General features: G+C 45.5%; 1 protein-coding gene across 5 annotated transcripts in view; it reads right to left on the bottom strand.

Annotated features, from left to right (window-relative positions):
* The window catches only part of CRACR2B (calcium release activated channel regulator 2B), a 77,861-nt gene that overhangs the window by 20,202 nt on the left and 35,232 nt on the right, over window positions 1-22,427 (bottom strand). For all 5 annotated transcript variants that reach the window (XM_075065075.1, XM_032804000.2, XM_075065074.1 and 2 more), the window contains exons 4-10: window positions 16,035-16,206; window positions 11,688-11,834; window positions 10,888-10,978; window positions 9,750-9,842; window positions 2,657-2,844; window positions 1,397-1,468; window positions 704-758 (exon numbers count right to left, since the gene is read on the bottom strand). In XM_075065075.1, coding sequence (XP_074921176.1) covers window positions 704-758; window positions 1,397-1,468; window positions 2,657-2,844; window positions 9,750-9,842; window positions 10,888-10,978; window positions 11,688-11,834; window positions 16,035-16,206 — 818 coding nt within the window. The remainder of the gene's footprint in view (window positions 1-703; window positions 759-1,396; window positions 1,469-2,656; window positions 2,845-9,749; window positions 9,843-10,887; window positions 10,979-11,687; window positions 11,835-16,034; window positions 16,207-22,427) is intronic.

Genomic DNA, 22,427 nt, shown 5'->3' with positions numbered 1-22,427 from the left:
CCCTATGCATCATATGGTGCCACTAGCTCTGCTCACCCACCACCCAAGGTTGCATCTTGAAGACGATCAGACTGTGGGCAAAGGTGATGCAGATGAGGCCCACAGTGAACCTAGTGATGCTGTTCCCCGTCCTTTACGGGGTCTGAGCCCCAACCCCCTCCTTGTGGGCTTGCTGCTGCATGTCTGTGCGGCACATTTGACAGGGATGGGGCTGGGACCAGGCTGGCAGCAACTGGCACAAAGGATGGAGGGGCTAGGCAGTACTACTTGCTATAACCTCCAATGGGGCCTGGAGGCTGCAGAGATGGGTGCCAGCAGGCAGACAATCTCTCTGGACTCTGCCCCCTCATCACCATTCAGGCTAACACAGCCTGACCTCCGGCATGGGATTCACCACCAGTGCCCTCCAGGCCTTGAACTCCCTGGCTCAAACACAAACACCTCTGATCCCCACACCTGGGCTCCCCCTTTACCACAGCCACAGGGCAGTGTACTCCAGCAGCTCCTTCCCACTGGCCTGAATGCAATCTGCATGGTGCTCTCCAGAACGGGAGAAGTGCGTGGAAGTCTAAGGTGCCACACCAGGCCTCAGGTGCCTGGGTCAGTGTCCCCCGTGGAAGTGCAGGACCCCCGAGTGGTGACAATAACAGCAGCAGATGAAAGGACGGTGGCTGGGGATTAGGATTTTCTTTCTTAGACTAACCAGCTTCTTGGCTTCAAAGGCATCTCTGTCATCCCGAAGCTTCTTGTTCATCTCTCTGCTCCAAAGGAAGGTGAGAGAGACAAGCAGAGTGGTTACCAAGTTCTCCTTGGGAGCAGGGCAGACACCAATATTGGAGAGCTAATTAGGGAAATAAGGATGCCCTTCCTGCCAGATGGGTTGGGTGGGGGTCTCAGTCCAGATAATAATGGGACACCATAGTATTCCCTTAAACAGGTGGGAAGAATAATCTCCTCTCCTGGATGAATCGCTGGGTGACAACCTATGGCCTGGGCTATGCAGGAGGTCAAGCTAGATGATCATACTGGCCCCTCAGTGAATCTATGGATGCCATCACAGTACATTAAATATTATTACAGCTTCCTGGAGAGACAAAGAATCCGCACAGTGCTTCAGCAGCATTGGCACATCTGGAAACAAGCTAGCCAGAAGAGGACCAGAGCTACGAACCAGTCCAAATCCCTCTGGCTATTGGTTGAAGGATTCCCAACTCCCACCCCAAAGAGTCACTAATTCTGGATGTCAATTTGCTCTTCCAGAGCAAACAAGCATGCTTGGGCACTGCTGGAGTTTTGAACCTATTTCTGTCTGTGGGGTGGATAACACCTCTGACCTTTCCACCTCTTCTCAAGTCTCCTGTCTAAGGAAGTAGCAGTCTCTCAACACCCCCCTTACCTGAGGAGCTCTAGCTGTCGTAGAAGACTTTGTTTCTCTTTCTGCATATTCTTAGAGACTCTGAACACATCCCTGTGTAAAGGGAGGGGAAAAGAAAATGAGAAAGAAAAAGAAACAAGGTTAAGCAAAAGACTAGAAAGGATGAAAAATCCACCCACCCCTACAATGGCACTGTCTCTTATGCACACACAAGTGATGTTGCTAAAGGTACAAGCCTGCCAGCTTCAAAGATAGTTCAGTGGATAGTGCATTGGCTTTAGAGCCAGCAGACCTGAGTTCTACTCCAAGCTCTGCCACAAGCCTACTGTGTGTCCTTGGGCAGGTCACTTTCCTCCTCAGTTACTCCACTTGTAAAATAGGGATAATATCATGGCTGGGCCATGGGCAGCCCAACCTAGTAATTAAAGCCAGAGTTTACAGTCACAATATAGGACTTAAGAGTTGGCTGGGTCAGGATACTGGGAGGTGACAAGCTGGAGGTTCAGGAACCACAAGTCAGATGCTAAGAGTCAAACTAGATGGAGATACCAGAAAATGGATCAGGAAGCACAAGGCATGCAGTCCAGAGCAGGACGGTGCCCAGTTGTTCAGACAGGTTCCTGCTGCTGGCTTATATAGGACCAGGGGGCCACACTGGAGCCAGACTTTGTAGGTCCCACATAAGCTGCTGCCAGGTGGAGTGTGACTGCTCCCAGAGAACCTTGTGGGCCCAGGTTTGAGACCCATGGGTTATGACTCATAATGATACATGCCTCTGTTTGTTAGTGCATCATGAGATGAAAAGCTGCTGTGTAAGAACTAAGTCTTATTATCAGGTAAAGGCTGAAGAGATGCACCCCACAGTGGCTGCGATATAATTATTGTAACCTCTCTAGCTGAGGCTACAATAAACTGGAGAGCACACGAAAGAAACTCCCCTACTGCTTTAAATTGAAATAACAATTCTTTGCCCTTGTACAGTGCTTTCCAGCCAAGCATCAATTAACACATTAATTTAGCCTCACAATTCCCCTAGCAGGGGACTATTAGTATTAGACATGTTTTATCAATGAGAAAACCACTACAGGAGTTGATTACTTGTCTTCCCCATGATCAGGTACTGAGCTCATGACAGAGTCAGTAAGAGAACCCAGGTCTCCAGCTTCCAAGTGCTGTTCCTTAACCGGTAGACAGTTCCTCTTACGGGGTACCAGGTAAGTCATGCTGCACAAGCAGCTACCAGCTTCCATTGCACATTCTGTAACTGCTATCCAGCCATACCTGTCCTTCTGTTCCTCTTCACACTGAGCCTCCTTCTGGAGACGCTCCAGATGCCCCTTGGCCACCTCCAGCTCCCACTTGCTTCTCTCCAGCTGCTCCAGGAGGTTTTCATTGAGAAGCTGGAGCCGCTCATTCTGCAGCCGGGTCTCCAGCTGCTCAGAGTTCAGAGACTGTATTTGATGTTCCAGCTGGGAAAGAGGAAAAAGGCAGACAAAGAATAGTAAGAGCCACCTGCCAAATTCAGGAAGCCATGGCCGTACAATGGGCCAGAAAAGCATATACGCAATGTGCTATCGAGGAGCTGCTCCAGGTAAGCTGCCCAGAAGAACGTGGATAGCATTGCACTCAGTGCGACGTAAAGCCACAAGCTGGGTATTTCAAAGCCAGCTATCCTGTGCTGCCCCCCTGAACCGAAAACGTCACAGCACACAAATGTGGCACAATCGCACCCCACTGTGGAACGGCAATATCAAAGGAGAAAGGGGATGAGTAAGGAGAAGCAGCAGTAACTCTGCTCACCTCACACCAAGAATAGGACATTATTATTTACTGGTTGTATTACAGTAGCACCTTGCAGCTCAGTCACGGCCCAGGAACCCAGGCTGCCAGGTGCTATACAAACAGAACAAAAAGAGCCACCACCCCCAAGAGCTTACGATGAAAGTATACAAGAAACAACAGATGGATACAGCAGACACACGGGGAGCACCAGGAAACAACAAGACAACATTGGTCAGCGTGATAGGCAGTGGTCTCAGATGTTCATTAAGGTTTGAGAGTTTCAGGTTAGGTGTTTGCTTGGCAGAGGCAATGAGTGAAATGATTAGAGCAGGGAACTGGAAGTTGCCTGGAGCTCATTCAAAATACCCCTTAAATCTCATCTTGCAGCTGCCCGCTCACAAACTGGAATGAGAAAGCAGGGCTGCCCAGGGGAGATAAGGGGGCAAGTGGGGCAATTTGCCCAGGCCCTGGGCCCCACAGGGGCCCCCACGAGAATATAGTATTCTATAGTAGTGCAACTTTTTTTATGGAAGGGGCCCCCAAAATTGCTTTGCCCTGGGCCCCCTGAATCCTCTGGGCAGCCTTGTGAGAAAGTTTACAGCACTTTGGCAGGGGCTATCCCTGACTGGCCTTCGTGCACCAGAATGTCACAGGCAAGCGCACCCCATGGAGACAAGTAGATGTGCGCTACATTACAGAGGCACAAGGTCAAGTTAAGGACAAGGTGACATCTCATCTCATGCACATGCCAACCTTGCTAGGGCCTCTCTAGGAGGGGATGTGTACGCTGAACTGCCTTCTTGCTGCAAACTTAAGTCAGACCCTTATCTGAAAGCAAGATAGAGAGAGATAAGGCCAGATCTCATGCATGGCCATCTCTCGACAGAAAACTCCCATGGAATGTAAATATCCAACTATGCTGGTGAAGCCTGGCTCTCCTCTACAACATGGTATGCTGCACCTGCTCTACCAGGCCAGATGGAGACAGATGTTGTGTGCAAACACTGGATTGCTAGGGGTATGTTTGAGCAGGGGCCATTCATTCTGGATTTCTTGGAAGGTCACATACGGAGCCTTATAGACAGCCTCAAAGATTAAATATTTTAGCTTGCTAAGGATCTGGAGCAGACCCAGTGAATCCCAGTTATGAACCCCATCTCTTCAAACCTCCCTATCTAACAGATGGCCAACATTCCTCCATGCCTGTTGATCCTCGATTAGATAAAGCTGCTTGGTGCTGTTCAAGCCATGTGACTAGCTGGGACCCTACCATAGCCCTGAACAAGAACTAGTTTGTACGTATCTAAAGCAGAATCATTAGCTGGTCTGGTTGTGGAATCTACACAAAGGAAAACCCAGAAGACACACAGTGAGCGAAATGCCTCTGATATTGTGCTTGCTGCAGATTTGCCTAGTCCATGGATTTCCAGCTAAGCCCCTCTCATCTCTTACAAGCCATTTCTGAAAACCTAGCTCTGCCACAAAGAATTCCAGATACAACAGGTTGGAAATTGGGTCCTTCTTCCCCCTGTGCAAAATTTTGATTTTTTATTAACAAACAAAACCAAAACCAAAGCTATGTTGGGTTGAAAACAGAAAAGATTTCCCTTTTCCACAAAAGCATTGAAATATGTTGATGGAAGCACAGAGATGCTTTCAGTACACATTTTTTACTTAGCTGAAAACCCTATTTTTTCATCCAAAAAAGTTTGATCCCTAATAACAGCTGCAATGACTGCATGGCACTTTGTGTCTAAACTGAATCCAACGAGCTTGTACTTTAAGACAGCAATTCTTTCAGGGCAGGGATGTGCTATTGGTTTGAGGCAGTTTGTCTGCTACACTGAGCCAGGAATACTTATGGCAATAGATATATAAAAATATTGCTACTTCAATATGACCACTAGGAAGTCCCCTCCCAGAGCAGCAGCTCTGCCATCCAGAGTGGCTGGCACTGACATGAGCACCTCTGACTGGCATGAGTGCTCCCTGGATCCAGTCAGCAGGTGCCAGGCAGGTAATTTGCAATGAGGGAGTTCTCAAGCAGAAAGAGGAGAGCAAAACTGGGAGCTGCTTTAGGAGAGACAGCCATTGAACACGAGGGTCTTGCTGTGCAAGGCAAGATTAGGGTCATCACTGCTGCATAAATGAAAATTGGGGCAAGGGGAACAGAGCAATCAGCTTATATGCAGCTGCACTACTCAGCCTGCGTCTCTGTCACCTCAAGCATCAGGGAGACAGGCCATCCCCATAGCGTGTCACAAGGTGCTTCCTCGCCTTTTCCCTGCGTTGCAAGAGTGCCGCCGCCATGCTCCTCGGGGCTGACCTAAAGCCTATTGCAGACAGTAGGAGTCTTCCCATTGACTTCAGTGGGGTTTGGATCACATCACTACGTCCATATCAACCCATAGAGCTTGAGACTCAAACACAGAGCCTCCCCTTGTTTTGTCACTAGACTTGCTGTCCCCACCTTCCCCCCAGCTGTGGGTTTAGTCATGGTGATCCATACATTAGCAACCTCCACTCAAGCTTATTGCATTTATCTGTGCAAAGGTATGAAACCACCCACCTTAAAAAAGTCCGAGTTTTCCATACAGGATACACAGGGCATCCTGGACACATTCCCCTGTGTGAGACCCCAGACATTTAGCAGAGGAGTTAACCAACAGTTTACTAAGGAAGAGGAGATGGACCGTGTGGAAAGGAAATGAAGTCTGTCAATTACAGACTGGTGATTTCATTCTTTGAGAGTATCCCCTCACAGGTGGGAGTGTTATGTTTCAGTCTCATTGTGCCAGTAAGGGCCACAATTTTCCCAATCACGGGAAGGCTTTTTCTCCCCTGGTTATTTCAATGGTGGGAGATGAAGCAGATCAGACAGATGTTCTGCATCCACTTCTCTGTTAGTTTTAGCTTCACAGTCCATGGACCAGAACTTCAAATGCATTTTCCCCAAGACGATTTGGGGATGGCCTATCCACTCCTTCAGTCTTGGTAGTCACCAGATCATAAGTGTCTCTGGCATGATACGTTTATTCTTTTTGCTAGCCCTATCCCCTTGGTTAAGGGGCCTTTATCCTCACCAAGGAAAGAGGTAGAAGACCCTTCATGCCCAATAGTGAGTGGACATCAGACAAGGTCCTGTTATCTGTTTGATTTGATACCCTCCCTCCACTCACCCAAAATGCCTCTTCCCTCCCTAACTTGGACTTTGGTGCCATCAGATAGTACACTTGGACTTTAGAACATCCTCTGGACACTGACTGCACTGTTTACAGCGTGCTACAGTGTATGACCTGCATCATGGTTATCTGCTGATATAGGTTATCATCCATGGGCAGTTCCTAGTCAGAAAAATACCTACAGAGCTTTAAACACACACACACCCTCACACCCCTAGATGAGTGAGCTTGAAAGAGCAACCAGAGAAGATATCTCACTTTTATTCATAGACAATATCTATCCCGGTTCTGAAAATAACCTAATAACAGCTATACTGCGTCAGACCAATGGTCCAGCTAGCCCAGTATCCTGTCTTCCGACAGTGGCCAATATCAGGTGTTTCAGAGGGAATGAACAGAACAGGCAAGCATTCAGTGATTCATCTCCTGTCAGTCTCTCCCAGCTTCTGGCAATCAGAGGGTAGGAACACCCAGAGCATGGGTCGCATTCCTGACCATCTTGGCTAATAGCCATTGATGGACCTATCCTCCATGAACTTATCTAGTTCTTTTTTGAAACCAGTTATAGTTTTGGCCTTCACAACATCCTCTGGTAATGAGTTCCACAGATTGACTGTGCGTTGTGTAAAGAAGTACTTCCTTTTGTTTGTTTTAAACTTGCTGCTTATTAATTTCATTGGGGGACCCCTGGCTCTTGTCTAATGTGAAGGCGTAAATAACACTTCCCTATTCGCTTTCTCCACACCAGTCATGATCTTATAGACCTCGAGCATATCTCCCTTTAGTCGTCTCTTTTTCAAACTGAGAAGTCCCAGTCTTTTTAATTTCTCCTCATATGGAAGCTGTTCCATACCCCTAATCATTTTTGTTATCCTTCTCTGTACCTTTACCAATTCTAATATATACTTTTTGAGGTGGGATGATCTGAACTGCATGCCATATTCAAGGTGCGAGGTGTACTACGGATTTATATAATGGCATTATGATATTTTCTGTCTTGTTCTCTATCCCTTTCTTAATGGTTCTGAACATTCTGTTAGCTTTTTTAACTGCTGCTGCACATTGAGTGGATGTTGTCACAGAACTATCCATAGTGACTCCAAGATCTCTTTCTTGAGTGGTAACTGCTAAGTTAGACCCCATCATTTTCTATGTGTAGTTGGGATGTTTTCCAATGTGCGTTACTTTGCATTTATCAATACTGAATTTATTCTGCCATTTTGTTCTCCAGTCACCCAGTTTTGTGAGATTCCTTTGTAACTCTTCACAGTCTCCTTTGGACTTAACTATGTTCAGTAGTTTGGTATCGTTTACAAATTTTGCCATCTCACTGTTTACCCCTTTTTCAAAACGCTTTGCACGTTTTGCTTACCATCTCATTTATCATGTGGAAGCGAGTGAGGCTCCCCTGCATTTTTACCTCAGCATTAGGAACTGTAATAGATTCCTAAGGAAAGATGCAGAGTGCTTTATCCTAATGCTGTGGCCAGCCAAGGTCATTCAGTAAGAGCATGGCCTTTGAAGCAGTGCGAGATTTGGGGCCAGATCCTCAGAGGACATAAGTTGGCCAAACTCCACTGAAGTCAGTAGAGTTATGCCAATTTACACCAGCTGAGGATCTGGCCCTGGGACTCTATTCTCCATTCGCACCCCGATACACATACCCAGTGTGTGTGCGCAGCGATGCAGAGAGGGGAAGGGCAGAGGTCTAATAGGCACTGAAGAACATGGCTACTACTCATGACACCACTTTAGAAAGTCCTCGTCAGGACATTAGATCAAAGCAAGACCCTCTCATCCAGTTTACATACAGAATGATATCATTCATTGTATAAGGAGCTGAGCACACCCTATGCAAATATTGACACCACAATTACCTAGGCAGCATAGCATTACATGACCCAGAGCACTTATTTCTTCACTACGCTCTTTTAAGATGATGTAGCCCTACAATAACGAGGAAGGGTAAACACAGTCGCCCTTCCTTATCTTGATAGAAAGGGGACTAGCTGGCTGAAACTAAGATTATAGCAGTGTTGGAGTCAGGCCAACATTTGGTGCCTGTAGGTCACAGAGCACTAGTACCTCTCGTGAGTGGGAGGTTGGGCTAAATTAAAGTGGGATCCCCTATTTTTGGTGTCTGAAGTCAAACACCAGAAGCCTATAAGAGCAGAATGTAGGAATGCCGGCCTAATACCACTGGATTCGCTGATAGGCTAGTAGATATGCTTGGGGTTAAACCCATGCTCCTGGTTCGGAACGCTACATCATGACAGAATGGAATACATATAGTCTGAAGCAACACAGGAGATTTGCATGCATCTCAGTATGGGATTTACCATATTAGATTGCTTTGAGGGTCCATCTAGTTTAGTATAAACTTTCCCAGAAAGCTTTAAATCCATAGCTCCCAAAGCACTTTACAAAGGAAGGCAAATATGTGAGTTATAGAGAGGTTAAGTCAATTACCCATGGTCACCTACATCAGCACCAGAGCTGGGTATAGAACTCAGGCATCCCAACTCCCAGTCTAGGGCACTGCTGACATGACCACAACACCTCCTATACTCATGCTTCAGAGGAAAGCAAAGGCCACCATAATGCACATGGTCACTTGTGAAGGTACATGAACAGGTGAGAAGATTCCTTCGTGGCCCGATGGGCGATCAACCAATACCATGAAGCAGGGGTAATCTATTTTTTGTCAAGGTATACATTTCTTGGTCAAAGTATAGTCAAGGTCCAGATTCCAGAGAAAATAATATTAATAAAAAAACAACAATAATGATAATAATGAGTAAATAAAAAGATTTCAGGGTCCATTCAAAAGTATCTTGCAGTCTGGATTCGACCCATGGTCCGCCTATTGACTACCCCGCCGTGAAGAATGAGACAGGAGCACCCCAATTTCAGCACATCCAACTGGAATAGCATAAAATTATCCAAAAACTTTTTAAATCCAGCTGCAGCATTTTACTCCACAAGTTATTCTGAAGGAGATAGAAAACGCAAACCACAGAGGTTAAGGGGAATTGCTGCTGGTGTGCCCATGCATGAATTGCTTCTACAGCACAGCTTCGCTGGTCAGAATTCTGGAAGGACACACACACTAGCTTTATTGTAAATTATCCTGCAGGAAGAAGAAAAGATTCCAAAACAGATGGGAAATGAATACAGTAGCATTTTAAAATGAACTGTGGTAACCAGCAAAAATGCTCAGGGCAGAGCCCTGCTGGAGAATTAGGAAGGAACTAGACTGACTGGTGCAATGTAGCCAATTATCACCCACTCTCAGCACGACTTCAGAAGCAGGGGGGTAGCTTTCAAGGTTGCCAAGGGTAGTTAAAAAGGAATTAAAGAAAGACATTGTAGGGTGTCTGTTTCTTCAGGAAGGCTCTGGGCCAGGTTACCTTTTTTTGCCGGTAGAGGATTTTCTCAAGCTCCTGCTCCTTGCTGCGCAGCTCCTTCTGCAGCAAATTGCTCCTGTCGTGCCTCAGTGATTCCTGCACAGAGGAAAGACCCACAGATTTTGATACTCTCCACAGAACCCTGGAATGACATTTCCCAATACCAGGGAACAGAATATAATTTTTGCCCAGGAGCCTGCTGCTAAATGACCTGCCACAACCCCCTCCTGCTTCAGAGATAGGAAAGTTCTAGGGCTCTCCAGTAAGCCTGGTATTGAAGCCAGTTTCCCACATGGTGGTTGAGTCTCGCTGGGGAACATCCAAGCTTGTTGCCGGTCCCTTGGCCCATCCATTTCCCAACTCTATTTATTTAGAATCATAGAATAGAATTGTAGAATATCAGGGTTGGAAGGGACTTCAGGAGGTCATCTAGTCCAACCCCCTGCCCAAAGCAGGACCAATCCCCAGACAGATTTTTGTCCCAGACCCCTAAATGCCCCCCTCAAGAATTGAACTATTTTTTGCCTCGCACTGAAGAAGATTTACAAGGAACACCCTTCCCTTTCTTCCAACAGCCTCATTGCAGGGAAGTTGCTCATAAAAGAGCAGGAGAGGGCAGAAGACACACAGCAGTTCTTCTAGAAGATGCTTCTGGTTGTCTTTATAGTCTTCCTGGATGCTAAATTCCCCCTGATCAAATGAAATCTCAACAGCCACTCTCAAGCTGACTAATATCACACATGGGAAAAGGGCACTCCACAATTAACATCTTCTGCATTGAAAACAAGAGGGTGTTCTTCAGGCCCCGTGAGCAGAGACCACAACCTCCCAACCAGGCAGAGATAAAAATGAAGCCCAGATTAGACTGTAGCTGTTGTCAGTGCCAGAGCATATTAACTGAGGTTCTGTGTAGAGATGCACCATGAGCACTGCAACAGGGAGTGTCCTGGCCAACTCTCCTCCAGCTAACATAGATCCTTGCACCAGTAAAAGAACTAAGTTACTGAAGATTTCAAAAGAAGTCACGTAGGGAGCAGAGGCAACAGGGTCACCTCCCTTACAAATGTAGAGGAAACCAAATATTTGCCTCATTTAGGAATCAAAATGCATGCCCAACTGAGCACATATAAGGAGGATTCACCTGGCAGAGCAGTCGTTCCTTTTCCGCTTTGATCTGTTGCTCCATTTCTTCATAGAGACACCTGACTTCTCTGTCATGGTCTGTCTCCTTCCTACCAAGGAGAAAGAGTGTGTGATGGAGGGAGACTGAGAATGAATGTGAAAGGAAAACAAGGAGAAATAAAGGAAGAGAGGGAGTGGGAAATCTTCTCTCTCAAATAGGAGGATACAGATTTAATTTAGAATCCACACTAATAGCTTATGGGTATTGCCCCATTCCCAAGCACCTGGGCTCACATGCACTGATAAGGGATTCCATAGCCATTGGAGATCCATGGGAGTATATTTATTTGCATAAAGTTTTACTTATTAGAGTACTTAATATGGCTTCCATCAGCATAGTATCTGAGTATCTCACATCTCTAAAATGTTTATCCCATTATTCCTGTGAGGTCGGTTAGTATGATTATCCCCATATTACAGATGGGGAACTGAGGCACATGACTTGCCCAAGGTCACATAGGAATTCAGTGACAGAGGTCTCCCAAGTCCTACACTGGTGCCCTAATCACTAGACCATCCTTCCTCTCTACAAGGAGAAAACCACATAAATTGGAGCTAGGATTCTGGCTAGACGTTAATGTCAAATCTGGAGGGAATGGGCTAAGAGAGTCAATGCAGCATTATATGTAGCACAGAAGACTTTTCCTCCTTAATCCCAGCCTCCACCAGTTTCTCCTTGTGTTTGGGGATAAGACAATGGGTCAGGACGCACCTAAATGAGTACCAGCTGTTTCCCCGGTGCCATGGAGGCCTCCTTACCTCTTCAGTGCCTGCTCCATGGATTCCTTCTCATAATGCACCTCCCTGATGTACGATGAAACATGGAACAGGAACTCCTCAAAGCTGGCCAAGAGATCTGGCCGTTCTTTCCGGAGACGAGTCCAGAGCTCCCGAACCTCACTCTGACTGGAGCAAAAGATAAGAGAAGGAGAGCCAGGGAGTTTCCATGTTATCACAGGACTGGTATTCCTTCCAACTTACACATGTTCAAGAAGAGAAGGGCTGCCCTCCATTGACCTCAGAAGTTGCATTGGATGGGCCCGTAATACTGAAGTGTGGCGGGTGGACCATGACTGGGAATAAAGACTATGAAGTAGTGGGTGCCCAGAATGAGGTAAGTCATCTCAAAACCACCCTATAAAGCTAACTCAGCATTGCCAATGCCAAGCACTGGGAAAGAAAATCACGAATCAGCCCCCCCCTGCCCAAAATCATGAGGTTTAAAATTATTATAAGGCAATGATTTTAGAGCTACTTTACATATATTAATTTTCACACAGCTACTGTGAAGTAGATCAGCATTACCCCACTGTTTTACAGGTGGGGAAACTGAGGCATAGGGTGGTGAAGTACCTTGAACAAAGTCCCATGCCATGCTAGTGTCAGATGTAGGAGTCATGCCTTCCAGTCCCTTTATGATACTTTTAACAAAAAACTGAGATGAAACACCCCCTCTCAAAATGAGCCAAGCATTCAAACTCTGGTGTCTCTTTAGAGCAGTGTGGACTAGTGGATAGAGAACTGAATTGGGACTCAGAAGACCTGGTTCTATTCCTGCCTCTGTCACTCTCCTAGGTGACCTTGGGGAAATCGCCTCACCCCTCTGTACTTCAGTGTCCTTCATCTGTAAAAGGGGAATAATGATGCTGACCTCCTTTGTAAAGCGCTTTGAGATCTACTGATGAAAAGCACAATATAACAGCTAGGATTTATTATTATTTTTCTCTACTAGAACCTTGCATCTTAACTTACTGTTTCTTTGTGTGTGATGGGAAAAATATGGAAGAGGTCACCGTAGCCCTGTGGGAATGGGATAATCTCTCCTAAACCCACAGCCCTTCTCAAAATGAAATAGGCATCTTAAAATGGTGTCAAGTAATGATCTCAAGTTGCAGTGGAGGAGGTTTAGGTTGGATATTAGGAAAAACTTTTTCACTAGGAGGTTGTGAAGCCCTGGAACGGGTTACCTAGGAAGGTGGTGGAATCTCCTTCCTTAGAGGTTTTTAAGGTCAGGCTTGACAAAGTCCTGGCTGGGATGATTTAGTTGGGGATTGGTCCTGCTTTGAGCAGGGGATTGGACTAGATATTCTGTGATTCCATGATTCTATGAAATGCTGCTCACCAATAGAGTGAGAGGTAGGGAGGGGAGGAAATTACTTCTGTGCCCTATTTCTGGAGAAAACATCTTTGGGGCAGGGACTGTCCTTTTGGTCTGTGCTTGTACAGTGCCTAGCACAATAGGGTCCTGGTCCAAGCCTGACGCACCAATGCAGTACAAATAATAAGACAGTCCAAAAAACATAAACTAAATCTTAGCACTCTCACTTTAAAATAATAAGACCTAGCTCTTCGATAGCACTTTTCATCAGTGGACCCAAAAGTACTTCATAAAGCAGATCAGTATCATTCTCCCCATTTTACAGATGGAGAAACTGAGGCATGGGGCGGGAAGAAACTTGCCAAAAATCACCCAGCAAAGCAGTGGTAGACCTGGAAATTGAACCCAGGTCTCATGACAACAAACAGGAAATTAAGGGAGCAGTGTTCAAAAATACCCAAAGGGATTTAAGAACAAACCCCACTGACAGTCAAACAGGAGGTGTGCACCAAACCCACTAAGTGCCTGCAGAACACATTTGACTGACTTATAGAATATCAGGGTTGGAAGGGACCTCAGGAGGTCATCTAGTCCAATCCCCTGCTCAAAGCAGGACCAAACCCCAGACAGATTTTTGCCTCAGATCCCTAAATGGCACCCTCAGGGATTGAACTCGCAACCCTAGGTTTAGCAGACCAATGCTCAAATCACTGAGCTATCCCTTCCCCAAAAGCTAGTGCTTCCCCCCTCACCAAAAAAAACAAGCTTTTATATTTGAGCTGATCAACATTTCTCAAAGGTTTGTCCCCTCAAAAAATGGTTTTTTTTCCAACAAGTTTTTTTTGCATAAATGTTGTCACTGACTTTTTCCATGACCTAAAATATGATTATCAATATTTTTAATTGACCAAAACCCCAGTTTTTAGTAAACAAAAAATGTCCATTTTGAACTTTCTGAAACAAAAATATCAACACCTTGTGATTTCCCCTTTTCCCTCACAGTTCTCAACAAGCTCATCTTTTTAAAAAGCTTGTTTGACCAACACAAATTCAATCTGAACATTAATTTCACTATATGTTTCTGCTGAACAGACTCCATCTAGTGGACAATACCATGCAAAATATTCCATTTAACTGAGACAACTCTTTTACTGGGATATTTCTCGGGGGACAGAGGTGAATGGCAATGGATGCTGTTTAATTGGAATGGTAATATCTTTATGGTAAAAGTGAGCAGGTGGTGCTGTTTCAGATCAGTTTCCCAGTTCTTTTTCTTAGCGTGTGAGCAAGTTTTTAGTCTTAAAAGAAATACTTGTGAAGTGGTTAGTTTTGTTATGCAAGGCTCCGAAGAGGAAACTTTGTGAGCAGCAGGAGAGTTTGCTCTCTCCCTTGGTCTCTCACTGGAGTCAGTTCTTGAGTCAGAGAGTTGCTCCCTGGGAACTCGTCATTGGTGTTGGCTGAGAGTCTTAAAAGAAGGGATTTCCCTGCATGCTGTTTGATCATCTCTTTTCCTGAATTGATAGATGTGCATAAATAAAACAAGTGACACTTTGAGTATACCCAGACTCTGCCTCACTGATTTCCCCTTCACTGAAAATCACCCAGCAAGGCCTTGGAATTCTGCTACTGCCAGGCAGAGAAGCAACACTGATCTCAGAAGAAGGAGCAACAATATTATCAATTCCATGTACTGGGGACACCTTTACCCTGTTGCAAGTGATTAAGTGATGCTTAGACAGATATATAAGCCTAGTCTAAAAGAAGCTGTCACATTTCAAAAGAAATAAAATAGGAATGAAGCCGGTATCATTTTATTCACTGCAGCATTTTATGGCATTTACCATCTTTTTGGAACGTTGCCTGTTTATAAGCTCTTCTCTTAAATCAGGCAAGGTTGTCCATGGGGATGCCTGCTGCATGGTACATCTAAATTCCTGTGGACGGTAACCGAAGACCATGCCACCGTAGCCTAGTGAAGAAGTTATATTTCTTTAGGCAAGGTGGTCAGTTTTGTTGAGGTTTAGGGCAAATGTTTAATTTAAAAACTATTTCTCTGGGCCAAATAAACTTTTGCTTGGGCTGGTGGATCAGTGACTATTTCAAGGAATATCTCAGATGAACCAATGAGGGTAGAGACTGATGATCTACATCACTGGAAAGTTGGACACTCCAGCTTTTGACTGATGTATGGCAGATTTTTCTACCTATCATGGTTCATGATGTATCCAATCATACGAGTCACATTTGAGCTGTGCATGTATGTCCACTGTGCCCTGTTCTTTGGAGCAGAAGCCTGGCCTAGGATCCAGCCCAACCTGCTCCTGTTCATATTTAAAAGAGAATCCTGAAAACGAGGCAGAAAAAAAATCCTACCAGCTGAGGAATGCGTAGCTATTTATTTCAAAGAATGATCTGTCCTGGGGTGAATGTTCCATCTGAGGGGATGGCTAATGATGTATGCATCAGATCTGAATTACCCAGATCTGTTCAGATCCAAGTCCCAACAGGGTCAATTTACTCCCTCATCTTTCTAGGTGGATCAGTCAAGCTCCAGGCACTGCATTGTGCAGCAATCTACAAATAAGACCTTAAAGACTAAGATCTTCTGCATGGCTGTTGCAGGTACTTTTGGAAAAACAAAGAACTCATCTCTTTGTCTAAATCCTCCCTGTGCCCATAGTTGTGCTGCATACTGTGCACCAGTTGGTTCCCATCCTGACAAAAGCAATATTTCATAGCTGAAACATGAGTCTATAGCCTGCAAAGTTCTTTGGGAAAAGTGCTGCATTAAAGGCCGCTGGTAAACATTCAGGCTAGATATCCCAGACTCCCTGACATTTCTAATGCAGCACATGACACAAGGTTGGGATACAAAGTGCCAAGGCAACACTTCTGAAAGTACTTCCTTGAAGATAACCAGCAGTGCCAGGTCAATTTCTCTCGGTCTGTGCTGAAGCACTGAGGTTTAGATACTGTAAGATCAGATCAGGACAAGATTTAAGACTTACTCTTCAAAGACCTGGGCTGCTCCAAGCTGCTCCATCATTGAACAAAATCGTTTCTCCTCTTCGTCATCTGTCTGGTCCAAGTCATCTGACCAGCCTGACTCAAAGGTCTCCTCATGTCTGGAGTGATCTGTGCTCCCAGATCCTTGATACAGCTCAATCCCTATGAATTTCCCTGCAGGAAGGGGGAGGAGGGAAGAGGGAGCAGAAGGTCACACTATATTTAGCACTAGGCAAGCTCTTGAGAGGCAGCCTGAACCAGCTCCATTAGAGATGGCCAAATCCAATGGTGCCTATTAAACACTGCCCTCAGATAACAAACAAAGAGCCTGTTCTTGTATCATTATGAACGGGAGAAAATTGGTTGGTATCCAGTAAGAGCTGAATCATCCCCCTCTACTGGAGGTTCAGCAACTCAGGACTTTCAGCTGATGTGCATTTAGCGTTCAGTTCATTACACCACAGTGCAGGTATGATAAGAATGGAAGGACGGGTCTGCACTTAAGGCAGTGGAGTGGCGCTGGGGGTTCAAGTCCCAGCTCTGGCACAAGCACCTTATGTGATCTCAGGCAAGTCACTGAATCATTCTGTGCCTCAGTTTCCCAGTCTGAAAAATGGAGATAAAAATCCTTCCTTTCTCCTGCCCTGTGCCTACCTTGTCTATTTAGATTAAAGCTCTTTGAGGCAGGGCCTGTCTCTCACTATGTGTTTATACAGTGCCTAGCACAGACTCTCTCTTATCTCACTTGGGACCTCTAGAGGTTCTACTGTAATGTTAGTAATTCTCCTCTCACCCAGCTCATCTCCCCAAGTACTATGCTGAACAAAATGGGGACAGCGCTCTGAACAAGGCCCCCTCCTCCTCGGGTCTGTGTTCATCTGGAGCACTACACTAGGAAGGTGGCATTTATTGGGAGTTGAGATGAAAAGAGTGAGGAGGAAATTCTTCCTAAAGGAATACATCAAGCAGCTCTCGCTAGAATAAAAAAAAGATTTTAATGCCAAAAGGGACCATTACGATAATCTGATCTGCCCTCTTCGGAAGGCCTCACCCGGTGATTCCTACATCAAGCCCATCACTTATGTTGGAGTTATAGTGTAACTTCAGTACCAGGAAAGATACTGGAACAAACAATTGAACACTCAATTTATAAGCACCTAGAGGATAATAAAGTTGTAAGGAATAGTCAGCATGGATTTATCAAGAACAAATCATGCCAAACCAACCTGATTTCCTTCTTTAACAGGGTTACTGGCCTGGTGGATGGGGGAGAAGCAGAAGACAGGATATATCTTGATTTTAGTAAGCCTTTTGACTCAGGGCTTGTCTTCACAGATTGAGGCTGCTGCAATCAATGCAGCATGTGTCAATTTAGCAGGTCTAATGAAAGACTGCTAAATCGATGGCAGAGTGCTCTCCGGTCAACCCAGTATTCTACCTCCCCTAGAGCAGTAAGGGAAGTTGACAGGAAAGCATCTCCCATTGATTCAGCACAGTGAAGACACTGCAGTAAATCGACCTAAGCTACATCGATTCCAGTTCTGTTATTCACATAGCTGGAGTAGTGTAACTTAGGTCAATTTACCCCCATAATGAAGACAAGCCCTCAGTCCCACGTGACATTCTCAGAAGCAAACTAGGGAAACTCAGTCTAGATTAAATTAATATAAGGTAGATGCACAAATGGTTGAAAAAAAACATACTCAGAGCGTAGTCATCAATGGGTCCCTGTCAAACTGGGATGGCATATCTAGAAGGGTCCTGCAGGGGTCAGTCCTGAGTCCAGTACTATTCAATATTTTCACTAATGACTTGGATACCAGAGTGGAAAGAATGCTTATAAAATTTGCAGATGACACCAAGCGGGGAAGGATATAGTAAGATGAGGCCCTTAAACCTAAACTCTTACGTCAGAGGTGCAGTCTGAGGCCTGAAGCTTGAACCAAAGTACTTCCAGGCATTGCTAAGCAAAAGCTGGGCTGTGAGCCAGAGACAGGCGCCACTCACAGAAGTTGGCGAGAAGAGGGCTGCTAGAAGCAGGTGCATCCACACTTAAGTGCTAATATGAGGAACTTGTGCCAAGATGGCATCAGAACTCTCCACAGAGATAACAAGGAATAGGCAGGTGCATCTTAAAGACAGGGTCAAAAGAACAGCATGATGGATAGATCTGTTTGAAACAACATGATCAAAGGAAGAGACAGCACCCTAATGACCCAAGGGGCTGTACTTCAATACGTCAGTAGGGATGAGTAATCTGTCCTGTAACTGTATAAAAGTAGGTCCTGGAGTGTACATCCTTGTCTGGCCCACGGGGCAGTGGAAAGTCCCACCACTGACTGAGCCGGTCCATTGCTGGGGGCACAAATTCATAGTATGTCCTGCAGAGTCTATGGGAAACTATTACTGTGCTTTGTTTGACAATAACCTGGCTCAGGTTCCTTCATACCTTACTAGAGTCTGTGGTCTTTGAGGGTTCTCTGGGGGTCTGCTGTGTCAGCTATCTGTGCAGAACTGGGGCAGCACACAGAGAGAACACGTATGCAGCCGACTGTTATCATCATCGAACAAGAGCAGAGTACCATACCGGTAGCTACTGACAACAAGGAGTTGCAAGCATTTTGGAGAATAGGTTTAGAATTCAAAACAACCTTGAAACCTTGGCAAGACCTTCACAATTGGTCTGAATTCACCAAGATGAAATTCAGTAAAGATAAATGCAAAGTACTTCACTTAGGAAGGAAAAAAATCAAATGCACAGCTACAAAATTGGGAATAATTGGCCAGGTGGTGCTGAAAAGGATCTTGGAGTTATGATGGATCAAGATTGAATATGGGTCAATAATGTGATGCAGTTGGCTAATATCATTCTGGGGTGCATTAACGGGAGTGTTGTATGTAAAACACAGAAAATTATTATTCCACTCTATTCGGCACTAGTGAGGCCTCAGCTGGAGCACTACGTCCTGTTCCAGGCACTGTACTTCAGGAAAGATGTGGACAAATTGGAGAAAGTCCAGAGGACAACAAAAAAGATAAAAAGTTTAGAAAACCTGACATGAAAAAAGTCAAAACTGGACATGTTTAGTCTTGCGAAAAGATGGCTGATGTGGGGGGAACCTAATAACAGTCTTCAAATACGTTAAGTGGTGTTATAAAGAGGACGGTGATCAATTTTTCTTTCATGTCAGCTGAAGGTAGGACAAGAAGCAATGGGCTTAATCTGTAGCAAGGGAGAGTTTGGTTAGATACTAGGAAACACTTCTTGATATAAGGGTAGTTAATGCTCAGGGAATTGGCTTCCAAGGAGATTGTGAATTCCACATCATTAGAAGTTTTTAAGAACAGATTAGACAAACACTGCTCAGGGCTGGTGTAGGTTTACTTGATCCTGCCTCAGCACAGAGGGATGGACTAGATGACTTTTCTAGGTCCCTTCCAGCCCTGTATTTCCATGACTCTAGCTTTTAAAAAGGCATCCAGTCTGGACTTAAAGATAAGCAAGTGGAGGCAGTGTCTAGTTTCCTGGTCCAGGAACTTCTGGGTTCTAATCCCTGTCCTGAAGTATATTTATGACTCTCGGGAAACCACCTAACCCAGGGGTGGGCAAACATTTTGGCCTAAGGGCCGTATCAGGTTTCATAAATTGTATGGAGGGCCGGTTAGGGGATGGGGTCGTGCCCCCCCCAGGACTCCTGCCCCATCCAGCCCCCCCGTTTTCTGATGGCTCCTCTGGGATCCCTGCCCCATCCATACACCCCTGGTCCCTGTCTCCTGACCGCCCCTGGACCGCCGCTGCCCCATCCAACCCCTCCTCTCATTCCTGACGCCCCCCCCGGGACCCCTGTCCCATCCAACCACCCCTTCTCCCTGACCCATGACTGCCCCCAGAATTCCTGCCCCTGACTGCCCCCTGCTGCCCCATCCAACCCCCCTCCTTCCTGACTGCCCTCCTGGGACCCGTGCCCCCATTCAACCCCCCTGTTCCCATGCCCTCTGACCGCCCCGACCCCTATCCACACCACCGCCTCCAGACCACCACCCTGAACTCCTCTGCCCTCTATTCAACCCCCCTGCTCCATGCTCACTTACTGCACTGCCTGGAGCACCGGTGGCTGGTGGCGCTATGCTGCCACCGCCGCCACGTCACAGCACAGAGACTGGGTCAGGCTGGGCTCTGCAGCTGCACTACCCCAGGAGCTCACAGCCCCGCCTCCCAGAGCATTGCGCCAGCGACGGACCGAGTGAGTTGAGGCTGTGGTGGAGGGGGAACAGTGGGGGAGGGACTGGGGCTAGCTTGGGGGCCAGGTAAGACAGTCCCATGGGCCAGATGTGGCCCACAGGCCGTAGTTTGCCCACCTCTGACCTAACCCCTCTGTGCCTCAAATCAATAGCAGAGTAGAATCTTAACTCAATCCTTCCTGGCTCCAAGCTGCATACTCAGACCATATGTCTACTGCATCTTTTCCATTACCTACAGACAGCGTTTTGGTGTGTCATTTGTATGAGACACACTACAGTCAAGCACAATGTTTTATTTTATTTTGAATGAGATCTGGTCATTCCTCTCAGCTTGACCCTAATAGCCTTGATCAGCGCTCTTTGTGCCAAATCATAGACTATGAAAACTTCAGTCTCAATTCTCTTATGAGTGGAAGGCCATAAACATGTCTGGGCAGTTGCCATTCTCTGACATGTGGAACATGTTCAGGAAATAGGTGGGTTGCATTGTAATAAGTGTATCCTTCTGTAGTAGCAGCGGTTTAACTCTCTGCACTTGAAGTGACTGCTGTAACCCTATAGGCTTGATGCCAGCATACAGTGCCAAGTCTGGTATGGAAGACAGGCTTGCTGGAATTCCTGCCTGATCAGATTAACATATAAACCTAGGAGCAATGCCGGAGAGCAGAGTACCTAGCACTGCTTATCTCCATTATTGTTATCTGGCCAACCACATGCCACATGCCAGTTACTCATATAAAGAGTCCCTGATCCAGAGAGCTTAAAATCAAAAGATGCAGAACACAGGAAGCACCAGGACACATAGAAGGTGGGGCAGGTTAGACATTTGTAAATATACTTGTGTGTTTCTGCAGTTTTTTATAAACCAAAACACTCTATACCGGAGGCTCTTCCTGCTGTCCAGGCCTATTCCTTGAGGTGTCTCTTAAAATTCCTCTTAAAGACACAGGACCTGATTGGCCACCAAGCCACTCCAGTTTTACACCAGTTTCAATGGGCCAGACTAGAGTAAAGCTGGAGTAACAGAGCAATAAATCAGGTTCACTGTCTGTTGTGTTAATTTTGATGGAGTAAGTGGGCTCGTAGAATCAACATGACCTTGTTTTGAGAGAAAGGTCTCCTTTAGATTATGGAGATGGTAACACACACGCTTGGGCCAAGATTTTCACAGGTGGTTACCAATTCTGAGTGTTCCATTTTTGGATACCCAACTTGAGACAATGGAAAGCACTGAGTATCCGCCCTCTTAAAACCAGGACCTTTAGAGTATCTCATAAGAATATAAGAATGGCCACATTGGGTCAGACCGGTGGTTCATCTGTCCTGTACCCAGTCTTCTGACAGTGGGTGGTGTCAGTTGCTTCAGAGGTAATGAACAGAACAGGGAAATTAGCAAGTGATCTATCCCCTGTTGTCCAGTCCCAGCTTCTGGCAATCAAAGTCTTAGGGACACCCAGAGCATGGGACTACATCCCTGACCATTTTGGCGAATAGCCATTGATGGATCAATCCTTCATGAACATATTTAGTTCTTTTTTGAACCCCATTATAGTTTTGGCCTTCACAACATCCTCTGGCAAGGAGTTCCACAGGTTGACTGTGCTTTGAGTGAAGAAATACCTCCTTTTGTTTGTTTTAAACCTGCTGCCTATTAATTTCATTGGGTGACTGGTTCTTGTATTATGTGAAGGAGTAAATAACACTTCTGTACTCACTTTCTCCACACCATTCATGATTTTATAGACTTCTATCATATCCCCCTTTAGTCGTCTCTTTTCTAAGCTAAACAGTCCAGTCTTTTTAATTTCTCCTCATACAGTAGCTGTTCCAGACCCCTAATCATTTTTGGTGCCTTTCTCTGTATTTTCTCCAATTCTAATATATCTTTTTTGAGATGGGGTGAACAGAACTACATGTAGTATTAAAAGTGTGGTTGTTCCATGGATTTAGATACTAGCATTATGATTTTTTTGGCCTTATTATCTATCTCTATCCTAACAGTTCTGAACATAGTTAGGTTTTTTGGGTCCTGCTGCACATTGAACAGATGTTTTCAGAAAATTATCCATGATGATGCCAAGATCTCTTCCTTCAGTGATAACAGCTAATTTAGATCCCATCATTTTGTATATATAATTGGGATTACGTTTTCC

This window comes from Chelonoidis abingdonii, chromosome 4 (genome assembly GCF_003597395.2).
Source record: "Chelonoidis abingdonii isolate Lonesome George chromosome 4, CheloAbing_2.0, whole genome shotgun sequence".
In the NCBI taxonomy this organism is placed as follows: domain Eukaryota; kingdom Metazoa; phylum Chordata; order Testudines; family Testudinidae; genus Chelonoidis; species Chelonoidis abingdonii.
The sequence above is the reverse complement of the archived record's forward strand: the minus strand, read 5'-3'. Positions and strand labels throughout refer to the sequence as shown.